The sequence below is a fragment of the Lates calcarifer genome, linkage group LG7_1 (assembly GCF_001640805.2).
Source record: "Lates calcarifer isolate ASB-BC8 linkage group LG7_1, TLL_Latcal_v3, whole genome shotgun sequence".
Taxonomy (NCBI): Eukaryota; Metazoa; Chordata; class Actinopteri; family Centropomidae; genus Lates; species Lates calcarifer.
The window spans coordinates 3,103,786-3,125,655 of NC_066839.1; the positions used below are offsets into that span (position 1 = coordinate 3,103,786).

Sequence of the window (21,870 nt, forward strand, 5' to 3'; positions counted from 1 at the left end):
ATGAAACTGTAGTAGATAATTTTGCATAAAGCTCCTCATAACAAACCTTTTCTAATCAACATGAACAGAGCTGCTGCTACATGTGTTCAAAGTGGGAGTGTGGGAACTTGATGCTCCACCTCCAGGAAATCAAAGACAGTTCAGACACTCATCAGTGTGTGAACCACTTTGTGTTTCAGATGTATATTTGGTCATTAGAGGGTAAAACCTCCAGATCTCTGCTGCTGTCGTCATATTCTCACCAAAACAGCTCCGCCTCAGTTCTCAGAAAATACATGACCTCAGAGACACAATGAGGAACCAACAGGTCTCAGATCAGTAAAATATCATCTTATCTGTGATCTTTCCCAGCTGCTACAGTATCACCATGTTGCACCATGAACATCAAGAGTCAGATTCTGGAGGACGAGGAGTTTGACTCTTCACCTGTCTGTTCATGTGAGCTGTCAAACACCATGAATCCTGTCTGTTTCTGATAAACACTGTGGAAAGAAAAGAAGAGCTGCAGTGATGCAAAGATTTATCTTATGTTCACACATTCACAGTCCTCAGTCCTCTTCTTCTTCTTCTTCTTCTTATTCCTCTTCTTCTTTTATTTATGTAGTGTAACTTACCGCATGCTGCAAATAGACCGTGAGACCAGACACAGTGTGAACTTGTTGGTTTGCACAGTGCAGTCTTTTACAGTAGAGGTAATACTAATACATTTTGATTTTGTTAACCGTTTAGTCTGTGTAGCAGCTGATTTTATATTTTGACCTGAGGACAATTTTGTTACATAAAAGTGAAACTTTAGCTTTTCATGTTTTTAACATGTACAAGAGATAGAGAGTAGCCGATTCTCTGCACATCATCAGGTGATGATCCAACACCTGAACAAATAAAAGTCACATCATCATTCCCAGCAGCTCTTAATTTGTACCCACAATCTCACCAAAACACCTCCGCCTCAGTTCTCAGAAAACAAATGACCTCAGAGACACAATGAGGAACCAACAGGTCTCAGATCAGTAAAATATCATCTTATCTGTGATCTTTCCCAGCTGCTACAGTATCACCATGTTGCACCATGAACATCAAGAGTCAGATTCTGGAGGACGAGGAGTTTGACTCTTCACCTGTCTGTTCATGTGAGCTGTCAAACACCATGAATCCTGTCTGTTTCTGATAAACACTGTGGAAAGAAAAGAAGAGCTGCATTAATGCAGACACTTATTTACACATTCAGCTCCCACAGCCCTCCTTTTCTTCTTTTCATGTGGTCTAACGTGCTACATGGCACAAATAGACAGTGTTCATCAGGTCATCATTAGAGGGTAACACCTCCAGAGCTCTGCTGCTGTTGTTCTCACTGTGAACAACAGGACATGTGGTTTAACATGCTGCAAATAGACCGTGAGACCAGACACAGTGTGAACCTGTTGGTTTGCACGGTGCAGTGTTGTGCATTAGTGGTGGTGATATTAATAAATAGTGTGTTTAAGGCAGTTTAGTCTGTGTAGCAGCTGATTTTACATTTTGACCTGAAGAGGTTTTTTTACATAAACCTTTTTACAGTTTTATGTTTTTAATATGTACAAGAGATGACAAGCTAATACCTGACAAAAACAGCAAACACAGACTGAAGTCACCATGAGGAAGTGACACGTCACTCATCACAGGAAGTAGAGGCTGAATTCATCTTTAAGAATAAACCACCTCACAGACTTTGACAGTTGAGAGTCTGAGAACAAGAGACTGACAAAGTAGGAGAGAGACAGAGAAACATGATGGCTGAATTCACATGGATTCAAATGTCTTTATTTCTGATCCTGGTGCTTCAGTTTACAGGTAAGGACACATGGAACACACATTAAATCAACATCACACAACTGCATTAATATTACTCATGGTACTTTATTATGGATTGTCTTGTTTAATCAGACAGTCTAGACTGTGAGTGAGTTTAATGGACTCTTTGAAACCAAGGACGAGACACATTTGTAAATTTCTATTGGATCTAAAATTACTGTCACATTAAGTCAGATTTTTATTTCAATTCATTTTTCATATTTCTCTCTTTGTCAACAGCAGCAAATGAACAAAAACCTTCAGTCTTCACTGTCAGAGTTGAAGATGAAGTCACTTTACCTTGTGAAAATGTGATAGATGATCAGGATCAATGTGACAGTTCTACCTGGATCTTCAGTGGTTCAGGAACCACATCATCAGTAACTCTGTTTGAACTTGGGAAGATTCATGAAGACGCCAAATCTAAATCAGACAGACTGAGTCTCACAGAGAACTGTTCTCTGGTTATAAAGAAGGTCACAGTTGAGGATGCTGGTCGTTACACCTGCAGACAGTTTGACAGATCAGGACAACAACAAGGTCCAGATGTTGTGGTTGATCTGTCTGTTGTTACCAGTGAGTATTTCCATCATAATGTTTTCAGCTCAAACTGTCTTGTTAGAACAAAATACTGAAACATTACAATAATTCTGATTACAGTGATGAAGTTCATTTTACTCTTGTTGTCTTTCTCTCACAATATCTCCATCTTCACCAGTGACTGAACAGAAGAACAGAGATCAGGTGACATTAAGCTGCTCTGTGAGGACATATGAACGGTGTAAATACACAGTAGAGTGGCTGAAGGATGATTTCACAGTAATGGAGACATCACATCATTCCTGTTCAGCCTCTGTGAACATTAAAACATCTCACCTGACTGATCAGTATTACAAATTATTGCAGTGTAAAGTTGTTCACAGTAATATAGTTCAGGTGTTTATCTTCAGCCTTCAGACCTCAAAGGAGAAAACAGGTGAGAATATGATGAGCTGTTTAAATCATTTCAAACTGACATGTATAATTACACACATCATTGTTCATTTGACAGATATGAAGTTTGAATATTGAACCATTGTTTGTCATGTGTTTGTTGCAGATGTTAAACATGAAGTATGTTTTCACTGAACAGTTTATTGACTTTTATTTGTTCAGATCCAACAACAACAACAACAACTACTACTACTACTACTGCTGCTGCTGCTACTACTACTGCTACTGCTACTACTACTACTACTGCTACTACTACTACTACAGCAACAACAACAACAGCCACAGCAGCAACCATGAGAGAGAGAACATCAGAAGGGACAAATAAAAAAACCTCCACAAACGTTAACCCAACAAAACCACAAGGTAGAGACTGAACCTCTCTCTCTCTCTCTCTCTCTCTCTCTCTCTCTCTCTGTCTCTCTCTCTCTCTCTCTCTCTCTCTCTCTCTCTCTCTCTCTCTCTCTCTCTCTCTCGGCTGTGGGTGGAGATATTCTCTCATTCACTCCATCAGTGGCTTTGTTAAACAGTTGTAATCCTCTTCACAGTATTATCAGCTTTATGTCTCTTTATCATAAACTATGATGAGTTATTGAAGTGTAAAGTGACAGATATTGACTCTGGAAAAGTGCAGCAGTTTAACTTCAGCTCTCAGAGCTCAGGTGAGAAAACAGGTGAGAATATGATGAGCTGTTTGAATCATTTCAACCTTGTGAATAAAATCACACAGAACTTTTCTTTATTTCAGGGATTTGAAGTTTACTTTGTCACATTTTAACATGAGGTGTTTTCTCACTGTTCACATTGTATTTGTTCAGGTGAGGATGGAAGTGGAGTGAGAACAACAATCAAACCAGGGACATCAGGAGGAAAAAACAACACAACATCTGCAAACGACAATCCACAACCACAAGGTAATGTCTCTCTCTCTCTCTCTCTCTCTCTCTCTCTCTCTCTCTCTCTCTCTCTCTGTGGGAGGAGATATGTCTGATACAGGAAAAACATTTCTGACTGATAATAACAGACATTTGATGTTTGTCAGTTAAAATATTACAGATACAGAGACAGTAAATGAACATGATCATAAACAGCTCATCATCTCAACACCACTGACTATTTTTATCTCTTCTAAATTCTCTCTCCAGGTTGGTGGTGGTGGTGGCTCATCGTTGTAGCTGGAGGTTTAGCAGCACTCATAATATCTGTTGTTGTGTTCATCAGATGGAAGAAAACTAGAGGTGAGAACATTTGCAGGTGAAACATTTAGATGAAAAATAAACTTTCACTGTTGAAGCTAAACTCAACTCTTTTTTCTTTTCAGGGAACCAAAGACAGACGGATGGAAACATGGTGAGTTTTAAATCTGAATGATCACATGTTAATACAGTTATGGTTTTACAAATGGAAGTGCTGTTTGTGGTTTTTATTTCTCATTATTAACTGTTAGTTAGTTACTGAACTAATTATTAGTTCAGTATTAATTCACAGTCATGATGTTGTCTTCACTGTGTAGACTGATCCTGAACATGGTGTTTCCTACGCCTCCATCAGCTACACCAAGAAGACCAAGAGTAAAGCTCGGGTAAGCTGTCTGATTGGTTATACCTGATGATTTGATTTTTTGTTCTTTGTGAAGCCCTCACTACACAGCAGCACCACCATCAGACCAACATGTCAACTTCACAACATATTTCATCATCTGATCAGCAGATAAAAGCTGCAGAAAAGTGAACATTTCAGTTGTTAGATGTCAGAAACATCAGGACTTCCTGAACTCCTGTCAGCTGATGTCGTGTTAAGTTTATGTGTTGTACTGTTTCCTCCCAGGTTCAGGCTGATGATGGTGAAGGTGGTGCAGTGACCTACAGCACTGTGAAAGCCTCCTCCTCTTCTGCTGGAGCCTCCATTGATCTCAGCAACCTCTATGCTACCATCAAGTAACCAAACAAATAACATGTTACTTAGTAAATGCAACATGTTATTTTTATAACAACTGTATGATTGTTTAGCTCATAGATTTAAAATGTTAAGAGTTATGATGAGGATGATCTTAATAGTTTCTCATATTGTTTCTTTTCTTGGCTTAGTTTTGGTAAAATGACGACACAGTTACAAAATGTTAAATCAATACATTATAATTGGCTGATAACTGATGTCCATTACAGTGGACACAGGGTCTGAATCCTATTCAATGTTTAACAGTATCAGCTGTATGAGACATGAAGTCATTGAGAGAGTTGAGACGCCATCTAGAGGTGAACAGTGTGAAAAAGGGGAACAGACATGATATAAACTGTACTCTTCATACTGTGTCCACACATTGGCACAATGAGGATTTTTAAATCTGTTCATGAAATATTTTACTCATGTCCACATTTTCTCTGATTTATTGTAAATTATTTACAGAATGGTTTAACATATTTTAAGTATGAATCATATTTTTGTTTTTAGTGTTTTAAGTGTTTTTCTGTGTATTGGTTTGTGGTAACTAATGAAGGCTGTACAACGATTGGCCTGAAGTCACATGACCATAAACTCAACCCATCCTTATAAGAGCCCCATTGGCTGATGTGTATGTGGATGCATATGATTGGTTGTTTTTGAATTTTTCTACTTTACAGCTTCCTTATCTAAATGTTATCTGTAGTATGTTATTAGAATGACTTTGATGAAGGACACAAGCTGGAACATGCTGGTCTGACAATAAAGTTGTTCTATAAACTACAAGTGTTGCTGGAGTTTTGACCTCTTTAATGGGAACTAATAGACAGACCAACCAAACCACAAGCTCACGTCACCACAGACGTAACTGCTCACTGAAGGTAAAGAGACAGCACTGTCTGCAGGCCTGCAGGTTTTTAACAAGGTTGAGTCAAACCTTTTGTAGCCTCAACTGATTTTCAGGAAAAATCTAATTCTACTGGTAAATTTCTTCTTTGGAATCAGGTGATCATTTCACCACAATTACCTGTTTGTCTTTTGACTGTTTCTGTCAGCGCTGTAGGTTTTCCAAATTTAAAGTTTTAATCATCAGAACAAACCACCAGACCTCTGCTGCTGTGTCCACATTCACACCTAAACATTTCCCATTACTCATCCAATGCAAAGTAAAGGTGCAGAACAGAAACTAAGACCTCACTGACCACTGAACCACCAACATGTCTCATCAGTTTATTTTAACTTTGTTTCACTGGCCTTGAAAAAGTCGAGCTCATCAGAGGAGGTGATGTTTTGGATTGACAGGCTCAATACTGTGGAGCCCACAGGCCTTAATGAGAGCTTTAGTTTCAAACCTTTCTCATGACAGTGTTTGGATCTTGATGTATGATGCAGTGTTTGTGTTGTTGTGTTTCTGTTCTCTAGACTAGATTGTACTTTGTCAGAGTTCTTGTTCTTTTACTCGGCCCTTGTGGCTGTTTGGGAGGACACAGGCCTTTTGGGAGCAGTCTGCTGCTCACCTGTGTTCAATCAGGTCGTTGTCTTGATAACACCTTTCTCTTTACTCTGTTCATGTTGTGGCTGAATCTCATCAGCCATGGGGCCTCCATTGATCTGCTTTGTTCAGGCACATCTCACAGATTTGGATTGGGATCTGGGAAGTTTGGAGGTTGATGCCTTGGATTCTTTGTCATGTTCTTTGATAATGACACATGCAAAAGGATCACTTTTTCCCACCAGAACATTGTATTGTAAAAAGGTGATCTATGTTATTTACTTCACCTGTCAGTTGTTTTAATGTTGTGGCTGATCAGTGTTTGATTCTGCAAAAAAGCATCTTGTAACAAATCATTTAGCACATCAACATGAACTGACCTGCTACTACAGGTGTTCAAAAATAGAAGTGTGGGAACCTGATGCTTGGAATTTAAAGATAGTTCAGTCAGACGTTCACCAACGTGTTAACCACTTGTTTTTCTGATGTTCATCAGGTCATCATTAGAGGGTAACACCTCCAGAGCTCTGCTGCTGTTGTTCTCACTGTGAACAACAGGACATGTGGTTTAACATGCTGCAAATAGACCGTGAGACCAGACACAGAGTGAACCTGTTGGTTTGCACGGTGCAGTGTTGTGCATTAGTGGTGGTGATATTAATAAATAGTGTGTTTAAGGCAGTTTAGTCTGTGTAGCAGCTGATTTTACATTTTGACCTGAAGTTTCTTTTTTTAAACAATAAAACAAAATCTCTATATGTACAAGAGATGACAAGCTAATACCAGACAAAAACAGCAAACACAGACTGAAGTCACCATGAGGAAGTGACACGTCACTCATCACAGGAAGTAGAGGCTGAATTCATCTTTAAGAATAAACCACCTCACAGACTTTGACAGTTGAGAGTCTGAGAACAAGAGACTGACAAAGTAGGAGAGAGACAGAGAAACATGATGGCTGAATTCACATGGATTCAAATGTCTTTATTTCTGATCCTGGTGCTTCAGTTTACAGGTAAGGACACATGGAACACACATTAAATCAACATCACACAACTGCATTAATATTACTCATGGTACTTTATTATGGATTGTCTTGTTTAATCAGACAGTCTAGACTGTGAGTGAGTTTAATGGACTCTTTGAAACCAAGGACGAGACACATTTGTAAATTTCTATTGGATCTAAAATTACTGTCACATTAAGTCAGATTTTTATTTCAATTCATTTTTCATATTTCTCTCTTTGTCAACAGCAGCAAATGGACAAAACCCTTCAGTCTTCATTGTCAGAGTTGGAGATGAAGTCACTTTACCTTGTGAAAATGTGAGAGATGATCAGGATCAATGTGACAGAACTACCTGGCTCTTCACTGGTTCAAGAAGCAGATCATCAGTACATCTGTTTGAACATGGGAAGATTCATGAAGCAGCCAAATCTAAATCAGACAGACTGAGTGTCACAGAGAACTGTTCTCTGGTTATAAAGAAGGTCACAGTTGAGGATGCTGGTTATTACGGCTGCAGACAGTTTGACAGATCAGGACAACAACAAGGTCCAGATACTCTGGTTGAACTGTCTGTTGTTTCCAGTGAGTATTTCCATCATAATGTTTTCAGCTCAAACTGTCTTGTTAGAACAAAATACTGAAACATTACAATAATTCTGATTACAGTGATGAAGTTCATTTTACTCTTGTTGTCTTTCTCTCACAATATCTCCATCTTCACCAGAGACTGAACATGAGGACGATGATAAGATCATCTTGACCTGCTCTGTGTTTCCGTATGGAGACTGTAGATACACAGTAGAGTGGCTGAAGGATGATTTCACAGTAATGGAGACATCACATCATTCCTGTTCAGCCTCTGTGAACATTAAAACATCTCACCTGAATGAGATTCAGAATTACAATGCATTAAAGTGTAAAGTGACAGATAGAGACACTGGAAAAGCAGAACATTTTATCTTCAGCCTTCAGACCTCAAAGGAGAAAACAGGTGAGAATATGATGAGCTGTTTAAATCATTTCAAACTGACATGTATAATTACACACATCATTGTTCATTTCACAGATGTGAAGTTTGAATATTGAACCATTGTTTGTCATGTGTTTGTTGCAGATGTTAAACATGAAGTATGTTTTCACTGAACACTTTATTGACTTTTATTTGTTCAGATGATCCAACAACAACAACAACAACAACTACTACTACTACTACTACTGCTGCTACTACTACTGCTACTACTACTACTACTACTACTACTGGTGCTACTACTACTACTGCTACTACAGCAACAACAACAACAGCCACAGCAGCAACCATGAGAGAGAGAACATCAGAAGGGACAAATAAAAAAACCTCCACAAACGTTAACCCAACAAAACCACAAGGTAGAGACTGAACCTCTCTCTCTCTCTCTCTCTCTCTCTCTCTCTCTCTCTGAGTGAGTGTGTTTTGGAGTGTGAGCGGAGGAGTTGGATGAAATTGAGTATTTTCTCTCTTTCTGTTTCTTTTTTCTGTATTATTTTCGGTGGTGTGTGTTGATGAATGCAGGTGTGTTAGTTTAGTTTTGCTGTGGTTGTTTTCTCTCAGTTAGTTTAGTGTTTGTTTGTTTGTTCTTTGTTTGTCAGCCTCGCTCTGAGGAGCTGAGCATGGCGTCCAGCAGCGCCTCCTCCAGGCTGACAGGAAGCACGGTATTAAAACCGGAGCTGGCTCTCCGTGCAGTGTGGAGGAGGTAGCACTGGCTGTGGGGGAAATAATCGGGCACGGCTCTGTGAAGTCCGCTGCCCGTATGAACAGTGCGGTGGTTCTGTTCCTGGAAAAGGTAGAACAGGTGAACAGGTTGGTGGAGACGGGCATCACGGTGAATGGGATGTTTGAGCCGGTGATCCCGCTGACACAGCAGCTACAAAAATCACTCTGTCAAACGTGCCACCTTTTATAAGTGATGAGTTCCTGATCAAAGAACTATCGAGACATGGGAAGGTGGTGTCCCCGATAAGGAAGGTGTTATCAGGCTGAAACACCGCAGGCAGCTCTTCATGCTACTGAACAACAAGGATGAAGAGTTTGATTACCGCTTCCGAGTCCGTGTGGATGACTTTGATTATATTCTGTTTGCAACATCATCCTCTGTAAAATGCTTTGGATGTGGTGAAGAGGGACATTTAATCAAGGCCTGGCCTGTCCAAGGCTGTAGCTCAGAGGGTTATTTATTCGTGGGTGGGGATTTTAATTGTACTGAGAATGAGATTTTAGATGGAAACCATGCAGAGCCTCATCCAGTATCCCAGCATGCCTTGAGGCAGCTGGTCTCGTCTCATGGCCTGGTGGACGTGTGGAGAAGGATGCATACAGGCTGCAGACAGTACACATGGTCCCATGTTAGAGAAAACACCATCTCTTTGGCCAGACTGGATCGGTTTTATGTTTTAAAGCACAGAGTCAGTGCTGTTAAAACGTGTAGGATTTTACCAGTTGGTTTTACGGATCATTCTTTGGTTTTATGTAACGTTTTTATCAGAAATATTTTACATAAAAGCGCCTATTGGCATTTTAACTCTGTTTTAACTGTCAACAAATCTTTCACCCTCCTGCCCAAGAAAGGCAACTTACAGGACATCAGGAACTGGCGTCCTGTCTCTCTCCTCTGCACCGACTACAAGATTCTGTCCAAAGCTCTGGCCAGTCGGCTGAGAGGAACCATGGAGCAGATTCTCCAGCGGGACCAGACGTACTGTGTGCCTGGCAGGTCCATGGTAGATAATATCTACCTCATTCAGGATGTTTTGGAGGTCTCCAGTTCATTAGGCATAAACACTGGACTGATCTCATTAGATCAAGAAAAGGCTTTTGACCGCGTTGAACACGGCTTCCTCTGGAAGGTCATGGAGAGGTTTGGATTCAGCGCTGGTCTCATAGCCAAGATCAAGGTGTTGTACAGTGACATTGAGAGTGTGCTGAAGTTTAATGGTGGCCTGTGTGCTCCTTTTAGAGTGCATAGAGGCGTCCGGCAGGGCTGTGCTCTGTCTGGGATGCTCTATGCACTCTCCCTGGAACCCCTCCTACAAAAGATAAGGTCATCTGTTCGAGGCCTGATTTTACCTGGTTTTAACAGCAGTGTGGTTTTATCTGCTTACGCTGACGATGTCGTTGTTTTTATTAAAGATCAACAAGACGTGTGTGTTTTAAACTCTGTGATTGAGAAGTTTTCTGTTGTGTCGGCTGCGAGGGTGAACTGGAGGAAGAGTGAAGCCCTTGCTGTTGGTGAGTGGCGTGAGGGCCTCCCTGTTCTCCCTCAGAGCCTCACATGGAAAAGGGGGGGTTTAAAATACCTTGGTGTTTATATAGGAAACAGCGACATTGAAAAGAAAAACTGGGAGAACATCATAGAGAAAGTGGATAATAAACTGGCTAAGTGGAGGTGGATCCACACACAGATGTCTTTTAGAGGGAGGGTCCTTATTTTGAATAACCTGGTGGCTTCTCTGTTGTGGCACCGGTTAGCCTGTCTGGACCCTCCATCAGGTCTTATTGCCCAGATCCAAGCAAAGATGGTTGATTTCTTCTGGGATAAATTACATTGGGTTCCACAATCGGTGTTGTTTTTATCCAGAGATGAGGGAGGCCAGGGCCTGGTCCACCTGGCCAGCAGGGCCGCCACCTTCAGGCTCCAGTTTATTCAGAGATACCTGACTGGACCTGAGGATCTGGTGTGGAGAGATGTGGCCAGCTGCATACTCAGGCGTGTTAATAACCTGGGGCTGGATGCTGCTCTGTTTTTAACTGATTCTAAGTTTTTAAAGTTAGGTGGGTTGCCTCCTTTTTATCAGGGTGTTTTTAAATCCTGGGTGCTGTTTAAATGTAGAAGAAGTGAGAAGTGTAACTCTCTGTACTGGTTGTTGAAGGAGCCTTTAATCTGTGGAGCCAAACTGGACGTGTGCTGCAGCACCGTGCCTGGGCTGATGGGGGCGCTGTGCAGCTCAAAAATGTTCTGCCTGGAGCAGCTGGTAGAAACAGCAGGACCGGCGCTCATGGACAGCACAGCTCTGAGCTCTGTGCTGGGACTGCGCTCTGTCCGTCTGACGCAGAGGAGCCTGGAGCTCTGGAAGAAGAGGCTGACGGAGAAGGAGAGAGTCCTGCTCCTTAAACACAGCAGGGGAGAAGCTGAGCCTGACCCCACAGACCCGTACCCAGAGATCCACCTGTGCCCTGGGTTCATAGAGCTCAGCGGCCCCCTACTGAAGCGCACTGACAAAAAAACACTAAGCCTGCACAAGGCCGAAAAAAAAACTCTGTACACAAGTTGTGTAAAAACTATTTTTAAAACGCGGCTGTGTGACAGAGCGGAGTGTGACGCTACTGACGCTGTGACCCTGTGGAAGCTCAACGTGAAGGCCAGACTGAGGCTGGAGTTCAGCTTCCACAGGATCACAGGGAATATAGATGTTTGAACAGCAATGGGCTCATGAGGAGCTGCTGTGCAGAGCGACCAGCACAGAGTTAATATTTACACCTTTCCTCAACTGATTTGTTGATCGTACAACTGTCTGTGTGATTTCTAAACCAAATGTAAAAAAAGTACTGTTAAAAATCTAAATCTCTCTCTCTCTCTCTCTCTCTCTCTCGAACATGATCATAAACAGCTCATCATCTCAACACCACTGACTATTTTTATCTCTTCTAAATTCTCTCTCCAGGTTGGTGGTGGTGGCGGCTCATCATTGTAGCTGGAGGTTTAGCAGCACTCATAATATCTGTTGTTACAGTCAACGTGTGGACAAGAAGTAAAGGTGACAACATTCACACATGAAACTGTTTGAAACAAAAAGTTGAATAAAGCTGGATTTTTCCTGTTGAAGCTGAAGTCGACACTGTGTTGTTTTCACAGGTGAATAATGATGAAGATGAAGATGATGGTCCAGTCAACTATGAAAACGTTGGAGACCCTTCTGCTTCTGTCATACACTGATCAACATCAACTCACCACAGAAATGAGTCCACTGCTGTTAAATATCATCTCAAATCAACACAGCTCCTAAAGTCTGTATTTCTGATCACACAACAATCATCACAACTGGAAATTTGGACGATTCAATGTGTTAAATCACAAGTTTAGATACCCAGCCTTCCCTGAAATCACCTGTCAGCCTATTAACCACACCCAGGAAGTTCTATAACCCCTCCTCCTTTGGCCTGCAGGCCCTTTTCCCTCCAAACCAACCAAGACAACAAAGACAACTACTGTGAGTGAAATAATGGACTTTCAATCCTAATGTTTAGTTCCCTTATAACAGTTATTTTCTTCTTGTTTCCTTGTTGCATCTTTTTGTCTGGGTTGTTGAATGTTTGTTTCTGTTACATTACATTAGATTCCTGTGTTAATATGCTGAAGATGATGAGACATACAGAAATAGTGGATGTGTTGTTGATTCACTGGCCTTGAAAAAGTCGACCTCATCAGAGGAGGTGATGTTTTGGATTGACAGGCTCAATACTGTGGAGCCCACAGGCCTTAATGAGAGCTTTAGTTTCAAACCTTTCTCATGACAGTGTTTGGATCTTGATGTATGATGCAGTGTTTGTGTTGTTGTGTTTCTGTTCTCTAGACTAGATTGTACTTTGTCAGAGTTCTTGTTCTTTTACTTGGAAATTCATGTCTTATTGAACTTCTTTAAATTCCAGATGCAAAGTTTAGCTGTGAGTAGAAGCTGCAACAGTGACACTCAGTGTACAGAGGAGAACATTGCAGTTGACTTAGTTAAGCACTGGTGTTAACATGTGTGTCCTTATGTGTGTTGTATGTGTATGTATTTGGCTTTAACAGACTTTGAGTCTTAATGAAATCTGTAATAATCTTCTCTTTGTTGTGGCTGATGATGACAACATTTGTAAATAAAGTTTTTATATTCAATTTTACAACTGACAGCTCCCCAGTTTCCTCCCCAGAGTCTGGGTGTCATCCTCGACAGCACACTATAATTCTAATCCCACAATAACATCACCTGGTTCACATACTTCCATCTATGCGACATTAATCGACTCCACCCCTCCCTCACCCCCCATGCTGCCTCCATCTTTGTCCACAGCCTCGTCACCTCCCGCACTGATTACTGCAACTCTCTCCTCTTTGGCCTCCTTCAAAAGATCCTCCGTAACCTCCACAACCCCCTCATACCATCACATCACCCCCATCCTACAGCAACTCCACTGGCTCCCAGTTCAGCAATGAATTGAATTCAAACTCCTCCATCCACAACCTTGCCTTCATATCTGTCTGACCTCCTTCACATCACCAACCCATCCTGCTCCCTCAGATCTTCCTCCTCCATCCACCTCATTGTGCCCTCTGCCTGCCTCAGCACCACAGGGAGCAGAGCTTTCAGCCACTCTGCTCCCCAGCTCTGGAACTCTGCCACCAGCTCTCAGGTTCAAATGTATGGAGCCCCCTGCTGGTCTGTTACAGAAAGTGCAGTCCATCATGGTTCATCAGTGAACTTTACCTGGGCAGCAGAGTAGCAGCTTTTAGATTACACTTTATCCATCCCCTCTGAAACTGGGCTCCTCAACAAGATGTAGTGCCCCCCCACCCCCCATGCTCCTTGTGTATATATTTATGTTCCTTGTATATATAGTTTTTGCTTTTTCCTTTTTTTTTTTTTTACTATAACTGTCCTTTAGCACCAATATACCAAGACAAATTCCTTATATGTGCAAACTTACTTGGCAATAAAGTCTGATTCTGTTTCTGATCAGAACAAACTGGTTGAGAGCAGTGTTGTAATTGAGGAGGAGGGTCACTTAGTCTGAGTCTGTCCTGAGAGAGTCTCCTCTGCTGATAAAACACAGAGGGAGGAGGAGAGAGGAGACACAGAGACAGACTAGTGGAAGGTGGCTGTTACCTCACATGAACAGAGGAAGAGTCCTGATCATTCATAATCTGGCAGCATCAACTCTTTGGCACAGGTTCAAATGTATGGAGCCCCCTGCTGGTCTGTTACAGAAAGTGCAGTCCATCATGGTTCATCAGTGAACTTTACCTGGGCAGCAGAGTAGCAGCTTTTAGATTACACTTTATCCAACGTTACCTCACAGGAAATGATGATGTGGTCTGGAAACAAATAATGAGCAGCATTTTAAGGAGAGAGGTTCAGGTTTAGATGCATCCTTGTTTTTAATGAACTGTAGTTTTATAATTAAATGTGAGACTTGCCTCCATTTTATCAGAGACTTTTTAGAACATTGACTCTTTTTAAATGGAACAGACTGGAACCTGCATCTTCACTGTTTTGGCCTTTGGAGGAGGCTCTGATTGAGGAGCAGCTGCTGTTAGACAAGAGATCAGGTGATGTGCAGTGGAGGATCCAGCAGGGGGCGCTGGCTGTCAACAGCTCTGATTGAGGAGCAGCTGATGTAAGACAAGAGAATCGGCACATTCTGGATCACTGTTACACCACAGTAAGCAACGCTTTTCACGCCGCCACCCACGCTGCACTGGGCCACTCTGACCATGTCATGGTCCACCTGATTCCTGCATACAGGCAGAAATTAAAACTCTCTAAACCTGTTGTGAGGACATCAAAGAAGTGGACCAGTGGGGCTGTGGAGGATCTCCAGGCATGCTTGGACTGCACAGACTGGGATGTATTCAGGACTGCCACCAACAACAACACCAGTTCTCAGCAGGAGACTCTGCTTCTGTCTGGAGAGGACTCAGACAGATTATTAACTGCAAGCCCAAAGTCCCCCACTCCACGAACAACTCACACCTGGCCAACAGCCCGAATGAGTTCTACTGCTGCTTTGAAAGATAGTACAGCAGTCCTGATACCATCCCCCGTGACACCATCCACCAGCCCCACCACACCAGCCTCTCACCCTCCCCCAGCACAGCAGGGGTCAGGGACTCTCCAAAACTGCACACCTTAGAGGACCCCTCCTCTTCCACCACAACAACGACTGTCTCCATCCTGGAGAGAGACGTCAACAGACTCTTTAAGAGACAGAACCCCTGCAAGGCAGCCGGGCCAGACTCTGTCTCTCCATCCACCCTGAAGCACTGCGCTGATCAGCTGTCTCCAGTGTTCACAGACATCTTTAACACCTTACTGGAGACATGCCATGTGCCAGCCTGCTTCAAGGCCTCCACCATCATTCCTGTCCCCAAAAAACCAAGGATCACAGGACTTAATGACTACAGACCCATCGCCCTGACCTCTGTGGTAATGAGTCATTTGAGCACCTTGTGCTGTCCCAACTCAAATTCATCACAGACCCACTCCTGGACCCCCTGCAGTTTGCCAACAGAGCCAATAGGTCTGTAGATGATGCAGTCAACATGGCCCTCCACTTCATCCTGCAGCATCTGGATTCCCCAGGTACCTACGCCAGGATCCTGTTTGCTCAGCCGTCATGACCGGCACCATCTTAGATCGATCTTAGACTGCTGCTACTGCCAAGGACAGAGGCAGACTGCAGCGTGTCATCCAATCTGCTGAGAAGGTGATCGGCTGTAACCTGCCTTCTCTCCAGGACCTGTACACCTCCAGGACCCTGAGGGGAGCAGGAAAGATCATGGCCAATCCCTCCCATCCTGGTCACAAACTCTTCAGGACACTCCCTTCTGGCAGAAGGTTGTGGTTCATCAAAACCAAGACCTCACGCCACAAGAACAGTTTCTTCCCCTCTGCAACTGGGCTCCTCAACAACACCCCTCCCCGACACACACACACATTACATTAACGTACATCTCTCTGTACAATCACTGCCGCCTTCAAACATTTGCACTCCACACTTTATATTTTAATTATGTATATTTATGTTCCTTGTAAATATAGTTTTTGCTTTTTACTCTTTTTTTTTTACTATAACTGTCCTTTGGCACCAATATACCAAGACAAATTCCTTATATGTGCAAACTTACTTGGCAATAAAATCTGATTCTGATCAGGTGATGTGCAGTGGAGGATCCAGCAGGGGGCGCTGGCTGTCAACAGCTTTGTTTCTAACATCAATCCCACAGTGTCCAGTAAATGTCCTTTCTGCCAAGAACCAGAAACAGTTTTTCACTGTAGTGAGAGTTGGTGTGAAAGTGTTTTTATTTTTGCTGCTGGCTGCAACAAAATGAATGTAAAGAAGTGTGAGCTGTTAAACTTTGTGGTGGGACAGGCCAAACTGTCTGTTTCTAAAAGCAGGAAGAATCAGGTAGAAGGTGTTTGAGGTGAGGAGCTGCTGTCAGTGTTGAAGTCGATGGTGAAAGAGTGAGAGTGGATTATAGATTCTACTCACTCATCAATAATGTTGATGAATCTTTGTCTCAGTGGTGTTTCACTAAAGCTCTCTGCTCTGTTGATGAGGGACAGCTGAGGTTTAACTGTGTTTCTCTCTCTCTCTCTCTCTCTCTCTCTCTCTCTCTCTGTCTCTCTCTCTCTCTGTCAAACACACAGATCACAACACTGAACCTCAGACCACACTACAGGCTCGTCTCTGCTCAGCTCTCCACTTCCTGTTCTCTCACCTCTTCCCTCTGTTGGGTTGGACAGCTCTGTTTGCACTGGGCTCTGACATTCGTCTAAACAACATATGAATGAAACTGTAGTAGATAATTTTGCATAAAGCTCCTCATAACAAACCTTTTCTAATCAACATGAACAGAGCTGCTGCTACATGTGTTCAAAGTGGGAGTGTGGGAACTTGATGCTCCACCTCCAGGAAATTAAAGACAGTTCAGACACTCATCAGTGTGTGAACCACTTTGTGTTTCAGATGTATATTTGGTCATTAGAGGGTAAAACCTCCAGATCTCTGCTACTGTCGTCATATTCTCACCAAAACAGCTCCGCCTCAGTTCTCAGAAAACAAATGACCTCAGAGACACAATGAGGAACCAACAGGTCTCAGATCAGTAAAATATCATCTTATCTGTGATCTGTCCAGCTGCTACAGTATCACCATGTTGCACCATGAACATCAAGAGTCAGATTCTGGAGGACGAGGAGTTTGACTCTCCACCTGTCTGTTCATGTGAGCTGTCAAACACCATGAATCCTGTCTGTTTCTGATAAACACTGTGGAAAGAAAAGAAGAGCTGCAGTGATGCAAAGATTTATCTTATGTTCACACATTCACAGTCCTCAGTCCTCTTCTTCTTCTTCTTCTTCTTATTCCTCTTCTTCTTTTATTTATGTAGTGTAACTTACCGCATGCTGCAAATAGACCGTGAGACCAGACACAGTGTGAACTTGTTGGTTTGCACAGTGCAGTCTTTTACAGTAGAGGTAATACTAATACATTTTGATTTTGTTAACCGTTTAGTCTGTGTAGCAGCTGATTTTATATTTTGACCTGAGGACAATTTTGTTACATAAAAGTGAAACTTTAGCTTTTCATGTTTTTAACATGTACAAGAGATAGAGAGTAGCCGATTCTCTGCACATCATCAGGTGATGATCCAACACCTGAACAAATAAAAGTCACATCATCATTCCCAGCAGCTCTTAATTTGTACCCACAATCTCACCAAAACACCTCCGCCTCAGTTCTCAGAAAACAAATGACCTCAGAGACACAATGAGGAACCAACAGGTCTCAGATCAGTAAAATATCATCTTATCTGTGATCTTTCCCAGCTGCTACAGTATCACCATGTTGCACCATGAACATCAAGAGTCAGATTCTGGAGGACGAGGAGTTTGACTCTTCACCTGTCTGTTCATGTGAGCTGTCAAACACCATGAATCCTGTCTGTTTCTGATAAACACTGTGGAAAGAAAAGAAGAGCTGCATTAATGCAGACACTTATTTACACATTCAGCTCCCACAGCCCTCCTTTTCTTCTTTTCATGTGGTCTAACGTGCTACATGGCACAAATAGACAGTGTTCATCAGGTCATCATTAGAGGGTAACACCTCCAGAGCTCTGCTGCTGTTGTTCTCACTGTGAACAACAGGACATGTGGTTTAACATGCTGCAAATAGACCGTGAGACCAGACACAGTGTGAACCTGTTGGTTTGCACGGTGCAGTGTTGTGCATTAGTGGTGGTGATATTAATAAATAGTGTGTTTAAGGCAGTTTAGTCTGTGTAGCAGCTGATTTTACATTTTGACCTGAAGTTTCTCTTTTTTTAAACAACAAAACAAAATCTCTTTTACTTTATTTCCCAGCTCTTCTTCATCCAACATGTTCATTCCAGTTTCACAGTATCTTTGTCAGGCTGCTGTGAGATCTGAATAAACCTGATCAAGAAATGATCTACTGTTGTCCTCACTGTAAATCACTGTAGATAAGATGGTCAGTGAAATGCACTGAACATAAACACATTTTAATATGTACAAGAGATGACAAGCTAATACCTGACAAAAACAGCAAACACAGACTGAAGTCACCATGAGGAAGTGACACGTCACTCATCACAGGAAGTAGAGGCTGAATTCATCTTTAAGAATAAACCACCTCACAGACTTTGACAGTTGAGAGTCTGAGAACAAGAGACTGACAAAGTAGGAGAGAGACAGAGAAACATGATGGCTGAATTCACATGGATTCAAATGTCTTTATTTCTGATCCTGGTGCTTCAGTTTACAGGTAAGGACACATGGAACACACATTAAATCAACATCACACAACTGCATTAATATTACTCATGGTACTTTATTATGGATTGTCTTGTTTAATCAGACAGTCTAGACTGTGAGTGAGTTTAATGGACTCTTTGAAACCAAGGACGAGACACATTTGTAAATTTCTATTGGATCTAAAATTACTGTCACATTAAGTCAGATTTTTATTTCAATTCATTTTTCATATTTCTCTCTTTGTCAACAGCAGCAAATGAACAAAAACCTTCAGTCTTCACTGTCAGAGTTGAAGATGAAGTCACTTTACCTTGTGAAAATGTGATAGATGATCAGGATCAATGTGACAGTTCTACCTGGATCTTCAGTGGTTCAGGAACCACATCATCAGTAACTCTGTTTGAACTTGGGAAGATTCATGAAGACGCCAAATCTAAATCAGACAGACTGAGTCTCACAGAGAACTGTTCTCTGGTTATAAAGAAGGTCACAGTTGAGGATGTTGGTCGTTACACCTGCAGACAGTTTGACAGATCAGGACAACAACAAGGTCCAGATGTTGTGGTTGATCTGTCTGTTGTTACCAGTGAGTATTTCCATCATAATGTTTTCAGCTCAAACTGTCTTGTTAGAACAAAATACTGAAACATTACAATAATTCTGATTACAGTGATGAAGTTCATTTTACTCTTGTTGTCTTTCTCTCACAATATCTCCATCTTCACCAGTGACTGAACATGAGGACGATGATAAGATCATCTTGACCTGCTCTGTGTTTCCATATGGAGGCTGTAGATACACAGTAGAGTGGCTGAAGGATGATTTCACAGTAATGGAGACATCACATCATTCCTGTTCAGCCTCTGTGAACATTAAAACATCTCACCTGACTGAGATTCAGAATTACAATGCATTAAAGTGTAAAGTGACAGATACAGACACTGGAAAAGCAGAGCATTTTATCTTCAGCCTTCAGACCTCAAAGGAGAAAACAGGTGAGAATATGATGAGCTGTTTAAATCATTTCAAACTGACATGTATAATTACACACATCATTGTTCATTTGACAGATGTGAAGTTTGAATATTGAACCATTGTTTGTCATGTGTTTGTTGCAGATGTTAAACATGAAGTATGTTTTCACTGAACAGTTTATTGACTTTTATTTGTTCAGATGATCCAACAACAACAACAACTACTACTACTACTACTACTACTGCTACTACTACTACTACTGCTACTGCTACTACTACTACTACTGCTACTACTGCTACTACAACTACTACTGCTGCTACTACTACTACTACTACAGCAACAACAACAACAGCCACAGCAGCAACCATGAGAGAGAGAACATCAGAAGGGACAAATAAAAAAACCTCCACAAACGTTAACCCAACAAAACCACAAGGTAGAGACTGAACCTCTCTCTCTCTCTCTCTCTCTCTCTCTCTCTCTCTCTCTCTCTCTCTCTCTCTCTCTCTCTCTGTCTCTCTCTCTCTCTCTCTCTCTGTGTGTGTGTGTGTGTGTCAGTACATGCTGGGAGTGGAAGACAGTGAGAGATGCTGTGTCTCAACGTTAGTATGTGTTCTGTCTTTTCCTGTGGTTGTGAATTGGTTCAGAGGTTCAGTTGTTCAGAGGTTCAGTCTGTCCAGGTGGCACATGCAGTGTGTGTGGCTGGACAAGCTCACACACTGACAGGAAGTAAACTCGACTGTTAGTCACTTTGTGAAACAGTGGAGTTTGGTTTGTTGGTTGTGACAGCATCAAGTCAGCATCTATAATAAATAATGGTGTCGTCATTTTTCTCCACAGTGTTGATAAAGTCAGAGCAGGGTTGTAGAACAAGGTGCAGTGATTCAGGACACCTTGTTAATGTCGCCAAGCATAGTTATTGCTCTTGTTTTTAATCCTCTTTCCTTAAACATGTTGTTTCCTCCAGAGAACAGGTTTTTATGATTCTGAAGAACAACACTGAGAGGTTTCATCTGATGTTTCAGAGTGGATCATTTTCTCATCCTACGTTTCACTGCATTTGATTGTTCTTTTCAGGGGAGGGTGGAAGTGGAGTGAGACCAACAATCAAACCAGGGACATCAGAAGAAACAAACAACACAACATCATCTCCAGATAACAATAATACACCAGATAGTGAGTGAATCCCTCTCACACACACACACACACTGACTAATAATAACAGCAGCTCATCATCACAACACCACTGACTATTTTCATCACTTATAAATTCTCTTTGCAGGTTTGTTGTGGCTGTACATCGTTTTGGCTCTGGGTTTAGCAGCACTCATAACTGTTGTCCTCATCAGATGGAAGAAAACCAAAGGTGAGAACATTCACATGTGAAACATTTAGAAGCAAGAGGTTCTAATAAATCTGAACTTTAGCTGTTGAAGCTAAACTCAACTCTTTTTTGTCTTTTCAGGGAACAAAACACAGATGGATGGAAACATGGTGAGTTTTAAATCTGCATAATCAAATATTAATAGAGCCTTCAAAATGACCACAGAGCTAACACATGTCTAATCAACTGTGTTATATTGACAGTATTTGTTGTTGTTGCGAATGTTGCTAAACTGTATTTTTACAGGGACTGACCTTAAACCCTGCAGAGACTCTGTCTGATCCACAAACCTTTCAGGACACGGTGAGATCACACACGACACCCAGTACAAACTTACACTCACTTTATATTCGTCCTGTGAAATGTGACATACAGAGACTGTTGAATCTAATTTTGTCCTGCAAGAGAAAAAAATAACAAAGACCTGATTCAACTAGACCTGATTTGAATTAAACAGGTGTAACTATTAGTTCAGTATTAATTCACAGTCATGATGTTGTCTTCACTGTGTAGACTGATCCTGAACATGGTGTTTCCTACGCCTCCATCAGCTACACCAAGAAGACCAAGAGTAAAGCTCGGGTAAGCTGTCTGATTGGTTATACCTGATGATTTGATTTTTTGTTTTTTGTTCTTTGTGAAGCCCTCACTACACAGCAGCGCCACCATCAGACCAAC

General features: G+C 41.8%; 2 protein-coding genes across 2 annotated transcripts in view; both read left to right on the forward strand.

Moving 5' to 3' along the window:
* Positions 1–21,870, forward strand: part of LOC127142646 (uncharacterized) — a 35,083-nt gene that overhangs the window by 12,270 nt on the left and 943 nt on the right. The window contains exons 3-7 of the mRNA XM_051071733.1: positions 20,886–20,984; positions 21,091–21,174; positions 21,274–21,302; positions 21,439–21,495; positions 21,706–21,774. Of these exons, the coding sequence (XP_050927690.1) occupies positions 20,886–20,984; positions 21,091–21,174; positions 21,274–21,302; positions 21,439–21,495; positions 21,706–21,774 (338 nt within the window). The remainder of the gene's footprint in view (positions 1–20,885; positions 20,985–21,090; positions 21,175–21,273; positions 21,303–21,438; positions 21,496–21,705; positions 21,775–21,870) is intronic.
* Positions 2,555–5,564, forward strand: LOC108887466 (uncharacterized). Its single transcript, XM_051071731.1, has 7 exons — positions 2,555–2,806; positions 2,986–3,186; positions 3,639–3,734; positions 3,966–4,058; positions 4,142–4,170; positions 4,334–4,402; positions 4,648–5,564. Exons 1-7 carry the CDS (start codon positions 2,653–2,655, stop codon positions 4,759–4,761), a joined length of 756 nt encoding a protein of 251 aa, XP_050927688.1. The 5' UTR covers positions 2,555–2,652; the 3' UTR covers positions 4,762–5,564.

What these genes read in the sequence shown, in the direction of transcription:
- LOC108887466 (XM_051071731.1), top strand. Translation starts at nt 2,653, where the DNA reads ATGGAGACATCACATCATTCCTGTTCAGCCTCTGTGAACATTAAAACA. An exon ending in GACCTCAAAGGAGAAAACAG is followed by an intron (nt 2,807 to 2,985) that starts GTGAGAATATGA and finishes TTATTTGTTCAG; the next exon opens with ATCCAACAACAACAACAACA. An exon ending in TAACCCAACAAAACCACAAG is followed by an intron (nt 3,187 to 3,638) that starts GTAGAGACTGAA and finishes GTATTTGTTCAG; the next exon opens with GTGAGGATGGAAGTGGAGTG.